We start from the raw sequence: 19950 nt of genomic DNA, 5'->3' as shown, positions 1-19950 counted from the left end.
CAAATCCATGAAAGAGCACATTATAATCATGGACAAGAGAGAAATTTCTATGTGTGAAATTTTATCAATTTCTTGTGAGATCAAATTTGTATTTAAGTAGGGACTTATGACATGCAAAAGATTGATGCACTATTTAAATAGGGACTTATGACATGCAAAATATTGATGCACTATGTATCATCAATAGTTTTGATTTACGGCTGAGCCCATTTATTATTGAATAAAATAAATAAACAACTAGACACAAGAATGTAACATGAAGGCAAATATAATGTTTATATTTTTAGAGACATTTTCAACATATCACATCTTTTATCCTAAGGAGTTTATTATAATTTTTAATAAATAATTATTACATTATCTTAATAAATAAAATGAAACTGTGTTGTAGAAGCACTCTCAAAATGTAATACAAATAAACCAGCAAAAAAATCAAACTACAAGTCTACAAACAAGAGCCTCGAGTTATCCCCATGACAGAAGATTTGGTGCATGTTTGGTATGTAAGAAAGCATTAGAGCGATTGAATTTCTTACCTGATTTCTTCATATTCTCCTTTTAATTTTTATTGCATTTTAGTTTCACCTCATTTAATTCCGAAAACCGTAAGTAGCATTACTTCCGAGAGAAGACTGCATAGTAAGTTTGAACAGAAGTCAGAAAAATTGCAAAAAAAGCACCAAAGAAAGCCAGAAAAGTCCAAGGGCTACTGAAATGGGTGTTCAGCCCCTCCGCGATCCATACTCTAAACCTGTTCTTGTAATGTTCCTCAATCCGCATCCTGACTTCCATGTAAAGCTCAGGATTGTCCACCAAATTGTTGGCTATCTCGTTGAACAGATCAGCCACCTGCTGGTCGCTACCCAGGTAGTTCAAGAGTATGCCCTTGGATTGCAGCTCCTTCACGTCCTCTGCATGATCAATCAGTGAATCCATGAAGCATATGTAAGAGGTGACCCCCAAGTCATCAGGGGCATCAGGGCATGCCTCGTAGGCTACCAAGTTCAGAAGAATGGACTTGGTTGAGTCATCTACAGTTACTGGAGGGAGTTTGAGAAATCCTACTACGCAACACTGCTCAAACATGATGTCTCTGAAACTCCGTGTTTTGCTGGGCCTAAATTTGATTCCCGCTGTCTTCAGCTCCTTTACTGATCGATATGAGTACCAAAGACTGCTCCTATTATTGGACTTGGTAGCAATTTTTTTATCCGGCAACTTGATGAGCTGAGCCCGTAGTAGGTCAAGTAGGTGAGCTGGTTCTTTATCAGGCTGATTTTCGCTGTTTAACAGAGGCCTTCCCGGAGGGGGGAGTGCCCTTGTATGCTCAATGAAACTGTTGATCTTATTTATCCCTTCTTCTTCTTGAAACCTCAAGCTCATCAGCACCTTGAGGACGAGAAAAGGGAGTTGATTCTCCAACAAGAACAAGTCCCGCCGCACGAAAGCAATTTCCAGGCTTCTCATCTTCATTTCTGCATGCTTGTTTTCTTCATAATAATAAATGAACTGGAGAATGAAGCAGCCGTCCAGGAACATCATCTGAGCAAAGGCCTCATTGTCCAGGCCTTTCGTTGCGTCCTTCGCATAGCACTGCCTTGCTTCAACCGCCACCGCTGCAACCTTGTCATACATCGCACGAACTGACAACCCACTGGTATTACAGCTTTCTATGTAATCTCGTGCCATTGGAACCTTGAGCTTCTCCACTGCTTCGAGCTCCCGCTTCCCATGGTAGTAAGGACCAATTGAAACCACGTGCGGTTCGTAGCAATTCTCGTTGGATTTGATCTTGCGCAGCATCCTCGGGACCTTCTGTATCCTGGGCTTTTGATTTCTATTGCTTGTAGACCCATCATTCATTATGGATTGCAACCACTGGTCTGTAGTTTCAGGAGGGCAGGAACTTGCTTCCCCGGGGATTACAATGCTCTGCATTTCAATCTCGTCAGATAAGACAGCAAGCGAATTGCCACTTCTGTGTAGTAAAGCTGCATTTTCTCTGGCTACTGCACTCTGATTTGCAGAGAACGCTTCCATGAAAGTCACCTCCTCGGGAGCTGCCATTTTTCGTATGCAACCAAGAACAGAGGTGCTGAGTTATCTGCCCCGCAACACAGGTGATTCCTTGGTATTTATAGTAACACAGGTTGCTTTATCCTTTGAAGATTATTTAAAGTGGCTATATTATGTCATTCAAGATGAATCATGTCCTTACCTTTCTTGCTTTTATGTCAAGATTGGAATTGTATGCAAAGTTGTTAGATTACCACTTTACATCACTAGAAAAGAAAGAATGTTACCCCCAAGGTGTGGCTCAGGTGGTCGTGCGGGCTGCGAGAGTACTTTTCACGAGGTCAAGTGTTCAAATCCTCCCGAATTCATTTCTATCCCTGAATTCTTGAATTTATCCTTCCTTTAAAGTTGTGGGGTCAACTTCAAGGAGCTTAAGATTAGTCACGTGGACCGTAAAACGGACACGTGGATACCCGGTGCGTAATCTAAAAAAAAAAAAGAATGTTGAAATTGAAAAATATAGAACATAAATATCACATTACTATATTATAAAAATAAAATATTTTCGAACAAGTTAGTATTTTTAAATTGTTAATTAATGCATTTATTGTGAGTATTTAAAGAAATAGTATAAATGTAAAATAGTTAGAATAATACAAATGTAAAATAGTTAGAAAAGAAAGAAGGTTGAAGTTGAAAAATATAGAACATAAATATCACATTACTCATATTATCAAAATAAAATATTTTTCTAACAAGTTAGTATTTTTTAAATTATTAATTAATGTATCTATTGTGAGTATTTAAAGAAATAGTAAATTTTGTATCATTGTCATCCTCATTATAATCTTTTCTCCCCCTTGCCATTAGGTATATTGAGAGTGATATATGAAAGAGAGGGAAAAAGTGGGAAGAAAAAGTAAAAAATAAAATAATTTTTTGGTGTAATAGTCTTGTAGTGGTTACTTAACGGCTGTAGCGGCCTTTACATAATGGTCGCGGTCCGTAACGCCTGCTACGCCGTGATTTCCCCCCCTCCCCCCTAATTTCACGGTATGTAACGGTATCAGTAACCCAAAAAACCATTATGTAACGGTCGCGACCTTTATTTAAAACCATGATTGTGATTGTTTCCTTGCCTTGAACTTTCTGTCGTTCAACCGTTCGCAGACCTAAAACTAACCATGGGATTGCTTTCGAATGGATAAGAACAAATTTGGCAAACCCTTTTCCTCTAGCTATGATTAACCTTGATGATTTAAAAATCAATAGCACTAATAGATTTTGATACCTTGGATCTATCATGCAAGTTGAAAGAGAAATTGAAGAAAACGTAATGCATATGGTTAAAGCAAATTAGATGAAATGGAAAAGTGCTTCGAGTGTGTTGTGTGATCGTAGAATACCTTTAAAATTAAAAGAAAGTTTTATAGGACAAATTTAAGACTAGCTATGCTATATGAATCAGAATGTTGGCGACATATGATCATGGACAATTTTCTTTTAAAAATTCAAGGCTTTTAAATCTTTACTCACTATCTCGTACTAAGTTATTTTAGATCTACCCTACTCCTACTGCCACTTATGGTAACTACCTCATTCTTCCTCATTGGTGCACTATGTGACCTATGTTGCAAGTTTCTGAGTCGTACCTCCTTTATCTTATCTTCTACAGGAGTTACACATAACTTTTGCAAATATGCTCATGCCTTAATTTATCTTTTAACATTAAATCACTCATCCATCTTAGCATTCTCATCTCAGCAATTTTTTTCTTTTTAGATATGTTGTTTCCTAGTCGTCAACGTTCTTATCCATATAACATAACTAGTCCTATAATTATTCTATAAAACTTTCTTTTAATTTTAAGGGCATTCTACGATCACACAGCACACTCGAAACAATTCTTCATTTTACCTAATTTGCTTTAACCGTATGCATTACATTTTCTTCAATTTCTCCTCATCTTGCATAATATGTCCAAGGTATCGAAATCTATTAGTGCTATTGATTTTTTCATCATCAAGTTTAACTTTTCTCCAATATTACTCTTACTATTACTAAAATTACATTTCATATATTTTATCTTATTTCTACTTGTCCTAAAAATTTTGGATTCTAAAGCTTCTTTCCATGATTGTATCTTAGATTCTACTTCATCCCTAGTTTCATCAATGAAGGCAAATATCATCTGCAAACATACACCATAGAATTTCATTTTGGATACACCTAATTAATTCATCTATCACTAAAGTAAAAAAGATAAGATGCACATCCATTGTGATTGGAAATTTCCTAGTCTCTCCACCTATTATTCTAACGCTAGTCATTACTTTATTGTATACCATGGAATCTCATTTTGGATAATCCTAATCAGTTCATCTATCACTAAAGTAAAAATACAAGGGCTCAAACCAGATACTTGATGTATACTTATTCTAATTGGAAATCCCCTAATCTCTCCGTCTATTATCCTAGTGCTAGTCATTACTTTATCGTACGTATTCTTAATGACATCAGTATACCTACTACATACACCTTTTTTTCTCCCTAAAAACCCACTACAAAATTTCATAAAACTTGTATTCTATCATACGCTTTCTCTAAGTCAATAAACATCATTTGCAAGTCTCTCTTCTTTTCTCTAAATTTGTTTATTAATCTTCTTAAAAGATATTTAACTTCTGTAGTAGATCTCTCAAGCATAAAGTATCTCTAAAATATTAAGAAAAACACATAAATAAAATATTAGTTTCACAAATATAGTTAAAATTAGTTATTATATATAACCAAATATATATATATATATATATTTTAATAAACAAATTTAATACTAGAAGTAGTCTAAAAGAATTAAGTTATTAAGTTACAATAAATGAATAAAATGTGAAAAAAGTACAAAACATTGGATGATATAAATTTTTTTAATATATCCATTCCCTCCACTCTCCTATCCCCTAAGGCCCCAAATGGTTTGTAATTACCACTATGTGCTTTTCGACTTGCTTCAGTAAAAAAAAATTTTGAAACCACTGTCTACAGGTCTGGGAAACATCCAAAAATTTATTAGAATTTTTACGTTGAAGGTCTTGGGTTAGATCTTGAGAGGGAGAAAGGGATGAGGGATGCACTTTCTGTGTGTGTGTGAGGAGAGAGAGAGAGAGATGCTGAAAATCAGTTTAGTAGTATATAAATTTCATCAAAATTAGCAGCCAAATTATGTAGTTTTAATATAAATTTATATATTTTACACAGAAAATAATATTTTCTTATTTCGCGTAACCTTTGCCGCAACATATTTACTATTATTCTATTTGATTTAAATAAGCATATGATATTGTGTATTTCAATTAAATTATTATAATCATTAATTTGCATAGAATATTTTAAAATTAGACAAGTGTCATACAATTAAAACGTTTCTCAAATACGTAAAATCAACATGTACAAAAAAATTAGAGCAAAACAAAAATTTACACGGGAAGGCAGATCCAACGGCAGGATTCTGAGTACGCCTGCCTGCATTAATGGTGGGGGAGACCGAGGGGGCCACGCGTCGCGTGGCGTAGAGACTGACAGGTGGTCATTAATGCCCCTCCGACGCGAGCGAAATCTTGGCCGTTGGTGTGGTAGAGATCCGACGGTTGGTGAAGAGAAGTGCCCCTCGTCTTTGAATACTCGGAGAGCGGAACCGAAACGCGTCGTGTGGGGAGTGGACAGGTAGGCCCGCGTGCAGACCGCACTAAATGCTCGTGGCTATGTGGATTCTCAATCGTGGATGTGCGCAGGGATCCGAGGGTGGTAATGTGGTCCGCACGCATTGCCGTAGTGGCATGACCTGAATCGTCTGATGGAGGGGTGATCCAACGGCTGTAGAGGGAGGCCCACGTACTTCCAGATGTCTTAAATGCGAGGGAGTTGAGTCGCCACGTAGCGACTTACGTAGGGGTGGGCGCGCAGGACTTCTTTATGAGAGTAGGGGACAGCATTCAATGCTCCGGTCCAGAGGCAATCTCATCCCTTGACTTGTGGTGAGATCGGACGGTGAAGGGGCAAGGGCATTCTCAAACATTAATTGCCCAAAAAAATTAAACGGACGCGTGCTGGTTCGCAGTTGGAAGGTCAGAGCCTGTCAGGTGTGGAGTGATCCTGGCTGTTGACGGGAGTGTGCAATCCGACGATTGATGGAGAGTCACTCACTGTGCTTGATCGAACGAGCCGAGGCACGCCACGTGCAGTCATCTGGCGATTTCAAGGCTTAAGACGCTTAAGCCAAAAAGTTTTTTCTCTTTTTTCTTTTTTCATTTCTCACATCTTCTTTTCGCGAGTTTTTTCCCATTTTATAATTAAAAAGAAATAAAATATAAAATAACACTCTAATTGGAAATTTTTTTCCCAAAATAATGTTCACGTAATCTCGTAACTTCATGTTGCGAGATTTAAACTGATAGTCATTCTGCCTTCGACGCGTGGCAAAGAGAGAAACAGGGGGCAGGCGACGCGTGGCGACGCTTGAAGAAATCTCGCAGTTCCAATCTGCGAGATTTAATGAGTCATCGAACTGAAACGTGACGCGTGACTGCGAGATTTAATGAGGCATCGAACTAGAACGTGACGCGTGGGGGAAATCTCGTAGGACTAAGCTGCGAGATTTGCACCTGAAATCCATCCGCGTGGTGACACGTGGTAAATCTCGCAGGATCGTCCTGCGAGATTTGCTTCGTCTGCTGAAATCCTTCCCGAGCCCTCTCAGAACACAATATCGTAGGACTAAGCTGCGATATTTGCGCCTGAAATCCATCCGCATGGTGACACGTGGTAAATCTCGCAAAGTCGTCCAGCGAGATTTTCTTCGTCTGCTGAAATCCTTTACGAGCCCTCTCAGAACACAATATTGCAGAAGAGAAAAGTTGCAGACCTTCGAGCTTGCAGAGAACCGTTGCGTTGGCAAGTTACCGTTCGAGGTTACAGGTAAACGTTCAGGCGAAGGTGAGGCGAGGCTATTTAAGGGCCGAAGATGGGATATGTTATTTGTTATTTAGAAAAAAAACGTGAATATATTATTTAACTTATTGAGATTTATTTTATGTTTTGAGTTGGTTTGATATCATATTTGCGTTCCGACTATTTGGGTTCGTTGCTGCATCTAGAGGAAGGTTAGTTTTTTTAATTAATAATTTCATTAACGTTTGTGTCTCTATTAGTATGTGTATATACTCCGCATAATGATTTGTAGAATTTGGTATTGCTGTACACTTAGGGCCCGTTTAGTTCTTGAAAATAATTTTTTTTTCCATTTTCAGTTTATTATTACTATCTTTAGAAATTAAATGTTTAATTTCAATTGTGTCACTTGAGTAGTTTTGAATATTTCAGTTTAGAAAATTTATTTAGTATTTGTTTAATTGATATTACTTAAGAATTTATGTTTTATAATAAAAAATCGAACCGCAACATCAAACCAAACCAAATCGAAAAATTGGTTAACCATTTCTTTGGTTCAATTTTGGTCACAAAATTTTAATTCTTTTTATTTATCAGTTTGATTTTTATTTGGCCTATTCAATAATCACAATTAACGAAACCAAACCGATATACTATAAATATATATATATATATATATATATATATAATGCATATTATGTATAATATCATGTAAATTTTTAATAATTTAATCTGAATATTTTAAATAAAAAAAAAGTATATTGATCTAATATTTATGCTTCAAATTTTATCTTCAATATTTTAAATTTACATATTCATTAATATCAAAGAAGAAATACTGTTTAGGACTTTTGTTTGTTTGTATTTTTTGTGTTGTTTGTGGGTCTTAACTCACGTTGATAAGGTTCTTTAATTACAAAACTATTATTAGATGAATTGATCCATAATTTACATTATCTATTATTTGGGTGTACTAGTTATGCGTGTCTCCTTGATCATCAAGTATAAATTGAGACAAAGAGTTAGGATAGTTTAACATGTAATAGATATTTACATTATCAAAATGACTTAATTGAGATACCTTTGGCTGTCGCACCAACTAAATTATTATAAAATTGTGGACGTAGAAAAAGTTAATATTTTACCAATATTTATTATTTATTAGAGTCACATGAAAGAAAATGAAAAAAAATAAAAATTGTTGTTATTTTTAGACTTCTTACATGAGGAGTGACAGCGGTAGCTACCTAAAAAGGATAAATTAGTAGGTAGACTTTTACCTCATAAGGTATATGGGTTAAACCAATTAGAATTAAACAATCCATACATAGAAGCACTACATAAGCTGTTTTTTATACTTAATTGTTAATTTTTTGAAAACCCTTCTTACAATTTTCAAATCGAAAAATAAATTTATTCTTTTGACATGCATATATGTAAATAAAAGGGCTATGTATTTCAAGATTATCATACATTATGTTGAAATATAAAAGGATTGGTTACATTAAATAAGACAATTTGCTTAAATGAAATTACTTAAATTTTAAAAATCAATACGGCACCACGAGCTCATAATATCAAACACTAAAAATTACATAGAAAAAAATATGTCACCAAATTAATCAATGAAAACACGGGATGTGTACATAACATTCCTTATTTATCTCGAGTAATTAATTACTTTTAAAATGTTTGTCTTTAATATCTTAATTAGCTAGTAAGTAAATAAACATGATAAATACAAATACATATTTGAAACAATCGAATTTTTGAAGGAAGCTAAACAAAATAAAATAAAGTAGAGAGAGATTGTGAGTAATAAGATAGGAGGAATTTGATAATACAAACTATATAAATGACAAGAGGTATGTGATTAACTAGTTCCCTTTGTGAGATAATTATTTAAATGTATCATTGTATGTCATCTTCATCAAGTTTTTCGCATGACTTCTCTATATTGACTTATCAAAAATTTTAAATTATATTGTATTTGATGACACAAATTTGAAATTTTATATATAAATTTGTTAAAATTTAGATAAAATTCAACATAACCTTAACTTGAATCATAACTGATGTGTGGATTCTCACTTCTCCCAAATTTTGTTTAAGAAAAAAATAAAAAAATGAATCTCATTTTCTTTCTTATGTATAAAAAATAACTTTCTAAATTAGTGACAAGATGAGTTCATTGGAGATAAATGATATATTAAAAATAATTTTTTAATAATATTTGGCAGCAATGTGAATATGATAGTGGCATGCATATGATGTTTTAGAGCTTTTGAATCTATATTTGAGATATGTATATACATACATATATATATATATATATATGTAAATTTTATTATATAATATAAATATAAAATGTTAATTAATTTTTATAAAATATTAAATAAATATTTGTGACACACGCTGTGATGACCCAAAAAAAATATATATATATATATATATATAATTAAAGTACAATAATAATAAAATAATGAAAATGGTCATTAAGTTAATATCAATACAGAAGTATTTTTCTGTAAGATCCTTGATTCCATGTTTGATGCCTAAGAAAGACCTTATCCAAGCGAGTGCTCAGAGACCATTGTGGCTCAGTCGCTCCCTGGAGGTCGGTCTAATCAAAATGAAATTTTATAAGATAAACAGGATAGACACTATTTGTACACGTAAAAAAGTATATGTACATAAAATAGTGTTTTGACAGACATAGTTTGTAAAAAATACATAATAAGATGATAATAATATAGGTATCATATATGGGGCCCATAAGACTATGTGGGGTCCACATGAGTCTCGGAACCACAAGACACTGTTTATATACGTAAATAAGTACATAAAATAATATTTTGACTGATATAATTTGTAAAAATATATGATAAAATAATAATAATATAGGTATCCTATGCAGAGCCCACAAGACTGTGTGGGGCCCACATGAGTCCCGAAACAGTATGGAGATTTGCACGAGTCTCAAAACTATGTAGGATGCATAAAATCGTATAAGAGTTATTCGACTTACGTAGGATCTATTCGGGTCTCGAAGTTGTGTGGGGCCCACAAGACCATGTGGGGCCCACATGAGTTTTCAAAATTCAAATTTAATTCTTATTCAAAAATAAATAATAAAATAAATAAATACTAAAAATAGTTTAAAAATAAAAAACAATGATAATAATAATGATTAAGAAAAATAATAAAATAATAAAATAATTAATTAACTAATTGACTAATTAATTAGGTAAGTGATTAATTAAAAATTTATTTAATGAGAATGGTGGCAAGCACTCTCGCATGGCTTCCATCCCCATCCCATACTCAACCCATACCTTGCCCATCCCTTGCCCATTCTTTAATTTTAAAAAAATTATAATTTCACCCATCTCTCCGCACTTTTATAAATTCCATTTCTTCCTCAAAATTTTCCTATAAATAGGGAGCTCTCAACTTTCATTTTTCACAATAATTTTCCAAGGAAGAGAAGTATTAGTGAGTGAAAGAAATTGTGGTGGAGAGAGAATTTTTAAATAAGTTCTTAATCACCCACTCTTTCCGATCTCATTTCTTAGAGATAGTTACAGTGTTCGTAAGGAAGAAGATAAGTAAATTTTGATTATGTTAGTTTTTTTTTTTTATTTAAAATTTATAATCGAGTTTATTTTATAAGTAAATTTCAATTATGTTAATTAGTTCCACAAAATTTTCATGAGTTTATTTTTACGCATATTTAATTATACTAGTTCTATCTTTAATATACTTGCATATATTTTTGGGTTAAGAAATGTTCTAATCCCCTCGGGTAAATTTTCAGCATTTCTTTCTATTCAAAAATAAAATTATATATATTTTTAACACAAAAATTGTGTGGCATGAGTTTATTTTTACGTTACATTTTTATGAAAATATGAGTAAAAATGAGATTTTTACGATATTATTTTAAATTGCATAAATTATAATAAGATGATTTTAAAACCCCTTATGACAACGAAAGTTCAAAGTTACAAATGTTCGGTACCGCAGCTTAAAGTTTATACGGATCAGAGTGCACCCACACTGTTTACAAAGTGGTTATTTATGTTAGTGGATTTCTTCTGAGTGCACACCTGGTTTCGGACCAGAACTTAATAAGGAAAGTCTCACTTAAAGTTTACGTACGTTGATTTAGTTTGGTCGGCCAGCCAACTAAGTCCAGTCTTCGGACCGTACAACCCAGTCATGGAGGTAAACATGACTTACGGCAAACAGAGCTAAGGGTGATTTTTACAATTTATGTTTATACATATTTAATTACGTGTACAAAGTTACTGATGATTTGAAGGAAAAGTATAAGTTTACATGAAGATGATTATTTTAGTGTTTAAATGACGATTTAAAGAAAACGTATAAGGTAAAGTATATGTATATTTATCATTAAATATTTATACAATTTTAAAGTTAAAAGTTTAATTTAACAGTTATAGTATATGATTATAAAATTTTACTATTATAGTTGATGATAAAAGTTTTATGTAGAAAATTTTAAATTTATATTTATTCTAAAGATAGTTTTAAAGTTATAGTATTAAATATTGTTTTACAAAATTTTTAAAAAAATCATTTTGGCCACACACTAATAATAATCTTATTTATTTACTGAGCGTCGTCTCACTCCAATCATATTTTTATTTCAGATAATTCTGAAGAGCATGTTGGAAATCAGGCTTAGCAAGCACACGGGTGGGGATAAAAAAATAAAGATTGTTTAAAAATATTAATATAATGCCAGATATTTATGCTTATGTAATTTTTCTTCTTTTGAAAAATAAATGATTGTAATATGGATAATTAGTACTCTGGTTTAATAATAATTGAGTTTATTTTGCTTTCGCTGTAAATCAGTAGTAAAAAGTTAATATCTCGGACCCCTTGGGGTTGGGGTGTTACACACGCATTAATTGAAGGTTTGCTTACAAAAAAGTTTCAAAGATATTATATGTTAGATCTAAAAGTATTTTTTTTCTAAGCGCGAATTTAAATGCCTCCTGCATGGCTGATGCAGTGATGTGAATTGCATGCTGGTAGATATCATAGGTTCTCGCATGCTTAAACTATATTATTATATTGTCTGCAAACGTTTAAGGGTCATTGTAAAAATGGGTAAATGTTCAAATTACACTTGGCATGCTACCGAAATTTCGATACGACTTTTCGTAGAGAAGTCAGAATTGTATGCAAGAATATTTTCAAAGTGACAAGTGAAATATTTAGCGAATATTACATGCACATGAACGTATTGAAAATAATTTTTGTTCACTATTCACTTAGCATATGACTTATACATAAAATTATTGTTTTGCGTAGGTCTTTTATATTTCTCGAGCGTCAATCTAGATGGTAGGAAGTTCAAACAGTATTCCGGTTTCGGTATTGTTGTACATGGGGGGTAACATTATAACCGAACAAACCGGTATTAGTTATAGTATTCCGCCAATTCAACCTATTAGAATTGGTCATAGGTGTAAATTAACTAAATTGCATACGAAGATATACAAGTATTTGCATATTTATCCAAATCAATATGCATTGCGGCTAACTGCAAGATACCCGATTAAGGGGCATCATGATACAATCTTCTATGAGGTTGTTTCCATAACTAGTGATTACGGTTTGCGCATGGTGTTGGATGCACACTGCGTAGGGACGACATATTTGACTGTGCAACTGTATGTCGAACTCATTCCTCAGATGGGTGTCACCGCACATGGGCAGCCGGGAACGTCTATTGAGCACGTGGTTGAAGCGGAGGAAGAAGATGCAGATGTTGGTAGGATGCCTATTGTGGATATGAACGAATGTCCACGATCGTCATTCGAGGTGCAGACGTACGAAGGAACTACTATTCATACAAATTATCATGGTGTTTGCGAAGATGTTTCAACAGAACAACCAGGATCGTTGTTTGCAATAGCGAACAATGCACTGGACGTGGGGATGAACATCATGAACGATGTTCATTTACAAGATGACACGTACGAGGAGGAAATTGGTGAAGGGACGAACGAGTTCCCCGATGATGTCGACCCACCCCCCCGTCAATCGAACGATGGCACGTATACGGCAAATTTCATGGACGAACCTCCTATGTATGGTGTAATTGACGTAGATACTGCAGATTTGTCCCATGGTGACGAGCTTCCTATACGGGTAACTCGTTGGGATGAATAATCAGAACTGAGTAAAGGGATGCTATTCGGGTCGAAAGATCAATTGATAGCTGCTGTGCGAATATACCACGCTCGAACGCACCATGACTTCCACGTCCTGCAGTCGACCCCACTATTATGGGTTGTTAGGTGTAAGAACTCTGAATGCAGTTGGAGACTGCGTGCGATGTATCGTCAGAAACATCGATTCTTCAAAATCACTCAATATGGTGGTCCGCACACATGCTTGAATGAACTCCTCTCGCAAGACTATAACCAAATCACGTCGTCCCTTATTGCTAGGGAGATTGTGAATATGATAAGGGGTGATGCGTCGACCTCAATCGCTACATTGAAAGAATTCATAGATCGTCGTTTCGGCTATTCCATCTCATATAAGAAAATTTGGTTAGGAAAACGGAAGGCAATTGCCCAAGTATTCGGCGATTGGGAGAAGTCTTATCAGACGTTGCCTAGGTGGATGGAAGCAATGTGCACTTATAATCCTGGTACTGTCGTCAAGTGGAGGTGGAACCCTATACCAGGCAGCGATCAGACCATAACATTTGAATCAGTCTTTTGGGCGTTCACAGCATCTATTCAGGGTTTTCCCCACTGTCCTCCTGTGATATGTATAGATGGGACACACTTGTACGGTAAGTACAAGGGAAAACTCCTTATTGCGACGTACCCAGATGCAAATAGGCAAATATTTCCCCTTGCATTCGCTATTGTGCAAGAGGAAAGTTTGGACACGTAGAATTGGTTTCTGTGTTGTCTTCGTTCCATTATCGATAGGGATGACATTTGCCTTATTTCAGATAGGCATCCAGGGATCATCGCTGCAGTGTCTCACAATCCCGATTGGCAGCCACCGCGTGCGTACCACCGATTCTGCCTTCGACACGTTGTAAGCAACTTCAGCACGAAAGTGCACAGTGTCAATCTGAAGCGAATGGCTGATCGTGCGGGAAAGGAGCATCAGGTTAGAAATTTTAACATGTGGATGGAGAAGATTTTCGATGAGGGTGGGGAACCCGCGAAGACGTTCTTTGATCAAATCGCTCCTCATATGTGGACTCAGTGCCACGACGGAGGCAGAAGGTATGGGAACATGACGAAAAACCTCGTCGAATGTTTCAACGCCGTCCTTAAGGGCGCTCGTAGCCTCCCAATGACTGCCCTTGTGCAACTGACATTTTATCGCGTTGCACATTATTTCAACAGCCGACAGGAGGCTGCTCGTAATGCAATATCAGGAAGAAATGCATTAACTCCTCATATATTGCTTGCAATGGAAAGAAGGAAGTTGAAGGTGACCAAACATTGCATGACGACGTTCAACCGATCTAGAGGTACTTTTAGCATCACGACTGCGTAGTTGGGACCTCGTAAAGGAAACAACGTGCAAATGCTGCGCATTCAAGATTTGCACATCTGCTCGTGTGGGAAGTGGCAAGCCTTGCACTTTCCATGCTCCCACCTTCTTGCTGCATATGCGGAGACACGACTGAACGCCATGCAGTACGTTGAGCCTTGTTAGAGCACCGCCGAACATTATGCGACATATGCGGTGGATTTTCAGCCAATTATGCACGAGGCGTACTGGCCAGCATCGTCATTGCCAACTATACAGGCAAATCCGGCGTATGCTTGACATAAAGGTCATCCAAGGAGCTTCCGTTTACACAATGAGATGGACGCTAGGGAAGGTAGGAAAAGGAGCACGTGCAATATATGTCATCAAGAAGGGCATAATCGCACAAGGTGTCTAAGAAGGACCCACTCAGGCAATGCAGCTGGACCGTTGCCTTGATGTCGTATGCAGTTTTAGACTATTTGAGACCATTTTTTTTTTGTATATACCTATTCTGATGCAACGATGCATTTTCAGGATTGATCCAGGGCCATCCGATCCGAGCGTCTTGACGATGGGCGACCATCATAGGGCTAGCCGAGCGTGGGCTGATGGGTATACGGAGCCCCTATGCTGTCGAGGGGGCACGCAGTTTGCGGAGCGTTGGTTAGAGGCAGACCCCCGCATTGCCCAGCTGATACGCGATGCGGGGTTTTATGGCATTTATCGGATTGCTCATATCCAGCTTGATTGACATCTTATCACATCATTGGTAGAGCGATGGAGACCCGAGATGCACACGTTCCACCTACCTCATGGCGAGGCTACCATCACATTACAGGATGTAGCTGTTTTGTTCGGGTTGCCGATTGATGGGCGAGCCGTTACTGGTCGCATTGCCGGACCAGTGGAGGGACCTACAGACCGTCAGGGTCGACTCGCCCTGCGTACTATGTGCGAGCATTTGTTAGGCGTCGTTCCGCCTGACAGCGAGTTGGTTGGTGCACGCATCCGTATGTGGTTCCTCGAGGGGGATGCGTTTCGTGAGCTCCCAGCACATGCAGATTTTCAGACGATAGCATGCCACGCACGAGCCCACTTGTTGCATTTGATTTGTGGGGTGATTTTCTCGGATGTTTCCGGCAGTTATGCGCATCTGATGTTCCTTCCACTCCTTGAGGACTTCGAAGCGTGTCACTCATACAGTTGGGGGTCCGCCACTTTGGCGTGGTTGTACAAGGAGATGTGTCGCGCCGCGCACCACTCGAAGACACAGATTGCGGGCCCCCTTCGCTTACTCCAGGTTTGGGCTTGAGAGAGATTTCCTTCATTCGTGCCTATGTGGCGAGGTTTCCTGCAGATTGAGAGGGGTCAGGACGGTCGTCCGGTTGATCCTCTCCCACTCGCATACCGGTTAGTACAAATTTTATCTATCCCTTCTCATTCACTTAATAACTATTACGAATAATAATTCGTAATACGTAGTAGTCTTGCATTTGGGAACTTACGTTTCATCTTATACAGATGGAGGGACGACTTGAGGGCATCAATGGTTGCGCTTCACACATTACCCTAGTACAGATTCGAGTTGGACATGCACCGGGAGCATGAGGTATAAATCAGTTAAAGTATAGCACATGATATTATTTCTTTCTTTCTTTCAATTGTATATAGTCCGTTTAACGTTTTGTTTTGTCTAATTGCAGTTTTTATGGATGCCCTACACGGAAGAGATTTTAGCCGACATGCCGCCTGCTTATGCAAACGGAAGGGACCTGTGGGTAGCGCGAGTGCCACTCATATGCTTTCATATTATTGAGTGGTATCTCCCTGATCAAGTCATGCGACAGTTCGGGTTTCAACAGGTCATTCCCACCCCATTTATGACTTCGGGGGTAGACATTGTTGGGGACGATCTCCAAGGCATGGATGGGCGCAGTCGAGGGGTCACAGACTGGTCGAGTACGCATGCGATATTCGTCACTGCGTGGGAGCATCGGCGAGACTACATCGTACGAGGAGTGGCGGAGCACAGTCCAATGCGTCTAGATGACTCATACTTCACTTGGTATAGTTCTATCACATGCCGCTTCGTCGATAGGACCGCAGCTGTATATTTGAGCCTCGTAAGAAGATTAATGCCACAACTCATTTTATTATATATACGTTCCGATTTGAATGCGTTAATAATATAAGTTCATATCCTGCAGGCTGACATAGTCATTGAGGCAGACCAGATCTCGTCGGATCTTGCGATCCACCGATTGATGAGTGTTGCACTGGACCTCGTCCACGAGGACGGTCGACGGATCCTAGAACGAAGAGGTCGACCTGATGTACCAGCACGAGGAGGTCGACCAGCTCCAGTACGAGGAGGACGACATGCCTCCTCTAGTCGTCCAGGGACTCCCATGTCCTCCCCACCAGTCGTACAGGTCGAGTACTTGTTCGGCCCGTCAGCGCCTTATGTGCCTTCCATTGCAGCTGATATTGCCGGACCGTCGAGCAAACCGATTGATGCCCCATCCGACTCTACTGCTACTCCATCCATGTCATTTTTATTGGACGATCTTTTCGATGGGGTGGAGGTTGATGCACCCCCTATGCCGCCTCGTTCTCGTCCCGAGACATCATATCATTTCTCACCGCGTGCGCTCCGTATGGCTAATGATGATGATGCAGTACCTCTTGGGGGAGAGGATCCACATCCAGCACGACGGGACAAGACACCTGATGATGCTGACGAGCAGGGAGAGGGTAGACGCAGACGACAACCACCACGACCCCGGAGACGACCTCGCTGCGGCACAGAGTAGTTTAGCATTATTTTAATTACATTTTATTTGTATGTATATTATTGATTGTTTTGATTTCATTTGTATATAATTGATTATTTTTTTTATTGTTTTGTATATATCATTTAATAATTCTTATCTCTAAAGAATTCAATACTACCAAATCTAAAAAATGACACATAATTCGTATCTTCTAAATTTGCATGTCTAGTTAAGTTAATTCCTTAAATTGAATTGTCTTTTATTGCAAAATTCGTATTGCTAAAATTTGTATGTCTGCATGCATTTACGTGCGTCGTCAGATCCAAATGTGTTTCAGCGCTCTAAACATTTACACGTTAACCTGCACTCACCGCCATATACTACATGCACCGAAAATCTTAGGGAGCACTTAATATATGTTCTCTCCATTAAACTCCTAGCAAATTTGTCTTAAAGTATATTAATTAATTACGTATATCAATTTTAATAAAAAAATATTATTGATTAAGTGATATATTAATTTTGAGAGTATGTATATTCTTAATTAAAGTTTATTTCATGATTTCTCTAAACTTATACTTTAATTTACTATCCAAATTTAAAGTTCAAACTACATGTAGTTACAACATGTAATAATCGTTAATTTTGCATTTGAATTTAAATTTGTATAATTAGAAAAAGTTTAGTATGGTTTTCTCTACATTCATGAAAATAATATTTTAATGAACGTATTCGAGTAAGAAATTAAAAATATATAAAATAAAAATATATTTGAAATTTTTTATATAAATTTAGAAAATAAAAAATTAATTTGATATTTTTACAATTATTTGAAAAATTAAAAATATTTTTTTCCACACGCAATTTTTTTATTATCTTTTAATTTTATATAAATAATATTGTACTTTCATTTTTACACACATGCGTCAAGGCGAGAGAGGTTCAATTTTTGAACTTAAAAGAAAATAATAATAAATCTCGTTCTCATGAAATATCCCTGCCTTCTTCCTCCTTTCTCACACTGCAGCTTATTATTAACTTGAAGCGCAATCTGGCAAATTGAACTATATATTTTGTATTTTGAATATTTCATATATTTTAATTTAGCAATAGACATGTCTTTTGTCAAAGGAATTGTAGAGATAATTATTATTTTTGTTTTTTAATTACACTCAATTTTTTAAAAATTTAATTATTTTAATATGAATGGGTGACTAAGACAAAAAAGCATTCTAACAATAATTCAATTTGACCCAAATCTTACTTTCAAACACCAAAAGGATGGGTCAAAATAATTGGTTTAGTATGCGGATAATCAAAATATAATAAAAAAGAGTAAAAACAAAAAAATTAAGACGTACAAAGAGTTATTGATGCTGCTATTATCTTTCATACACTCCTTAGAGAGACTATATGCATGTAATATAATATTCATAATTACATATGTAAATTAGAGTCTTAATGCTGCTAACTGAGTTCGTCATACTTGTTTTCAAGTTGATTAAGCTTGTGTTAGAAATAGTCACACTCCTTACACAATTAGCTTTTGTCAACTCACGATACTCACGGATCAAATTTCATTATCTATTTCCCATTAAATTTGCATGTGCTCTACAGAGCTTCAATCTTACTTAAAACTTTTTTTTTTTGTTATTTATTTCTTTAGATAAAATTTAATTGTTAATTTTAAATATTACATCCAATAAACATTTTGCAGCATTATAATTACTAGGTATTTTTATAACTTATTGAGAAATTTATTTTTTCTAATTATATTTTTAGAAAATTTTGAAATAATACAAATTATTTTATCATACTTAAAGAATTAGTTGGCACAAAGCATCAAAGCATTCAATTCGAAATTTTTGTTCGGTCTCTAATCCACTTATTTTTGTTCGGTCCCGAAGCATCAAAGCAGTCAATTATAATCATATATATTTTTTTATTTACTAAATTAATGTCATTTTAAAATATCATTTTATTAAGGACAAATTTTGTTATTCCACATGCATTTAATAGTTAACTAACAAAATATTCATTTCGTCAATAAAATTAAATTATAAGAAATTTTTTAGTATTTTTTGTAAATTCAGGGGTTAGAATCATATTTTGAATTTTTTTTTTTGGATTTTATCCAAAATTTTATGACAAAATACTTATTTATAATCAATAATTTCTTTTATGTAAATTTTTTTTTAATTTATATATTTACAATATAAAAATTAAAATTTAAGTTTAAATTTAAATTATATTTATAAGGGAAAGTTATGATTACATTTATTAAAAGGGAATGTTTATTATTTAAATTTAAATTTGCAAAAAAAGGGAGTTATAGAGCCATAAATCTCGCAGGACTAACCTGCGAGATTTGCCTACTGTCACGTGTCACCACCATGTTCGTCTGAGTCTTAAATCTCGCAGCTTCATGCTGCGAGATTTTCTCCGCAATGGGCCACGTGTCAGCTTCTCATTGGCTGCGCTTTTAAATCTCGCAGTTTCATGCTGCGAGATTACGTGAGCATTATTTTGGGAAAAAATTTCCCAATCAGAGTGTTATTTTATATTTTATTTCTTTTTAATTATAAAATGGAAAAAAACTCTCTTTTCGCAACTCTCCTTTCTCTCTTTTGTTCTCTATTCTACTGTTCGAAGATCCATAGAAACCCTA

At 35.8% G+C, this 19950-nt stretch overlaps 1 protein-coding gene across 1 annotated transcript; it reads right to left on the bottom strand.

Annotated features, from left to right (window-relative positions):
• Nucleotides 1-591: 591 nt before the first annotated feature.
• LOC131168060 (UPF0481 protein At3g47200-like) lies at nucleotides 592-2141 on the bottom strand. Its single transcript, XM_058127234.1, has one exon. It carries the CDS (start codon nucleotides 2065-2067, stop codon nucleotides 616-618), a length of 1452 nt encoding a protein of 483 aa, XP_057983217.1. The 5' UTR covers nucleotides 2068-2141; the 3' UTR covers nucleotides 592-615.
• Nucleotides 2142-19950: the final 17809 nt, after the last annotated feature.

Source organism: Malania oleifera, chromosome 11 (assembly GCF_029873635.1).
Source record: "Malania oleifera isolate guangnan ecotype guangnan chromosome 11, ASM2987363v1, whole genome shotgun sequence".
Lineage (NCBI taxonomy): Eukaryota > Viridiplantae > Streptophyta > Magnoliopsida > Santalales > Ximeniaceae > Malania > Malania oleifera.
The sequence above is the reverse complement of the archived record's forward strand: the minus strand, read 5'-3'. Positions and strand labels throughout refer to the sequence as shown.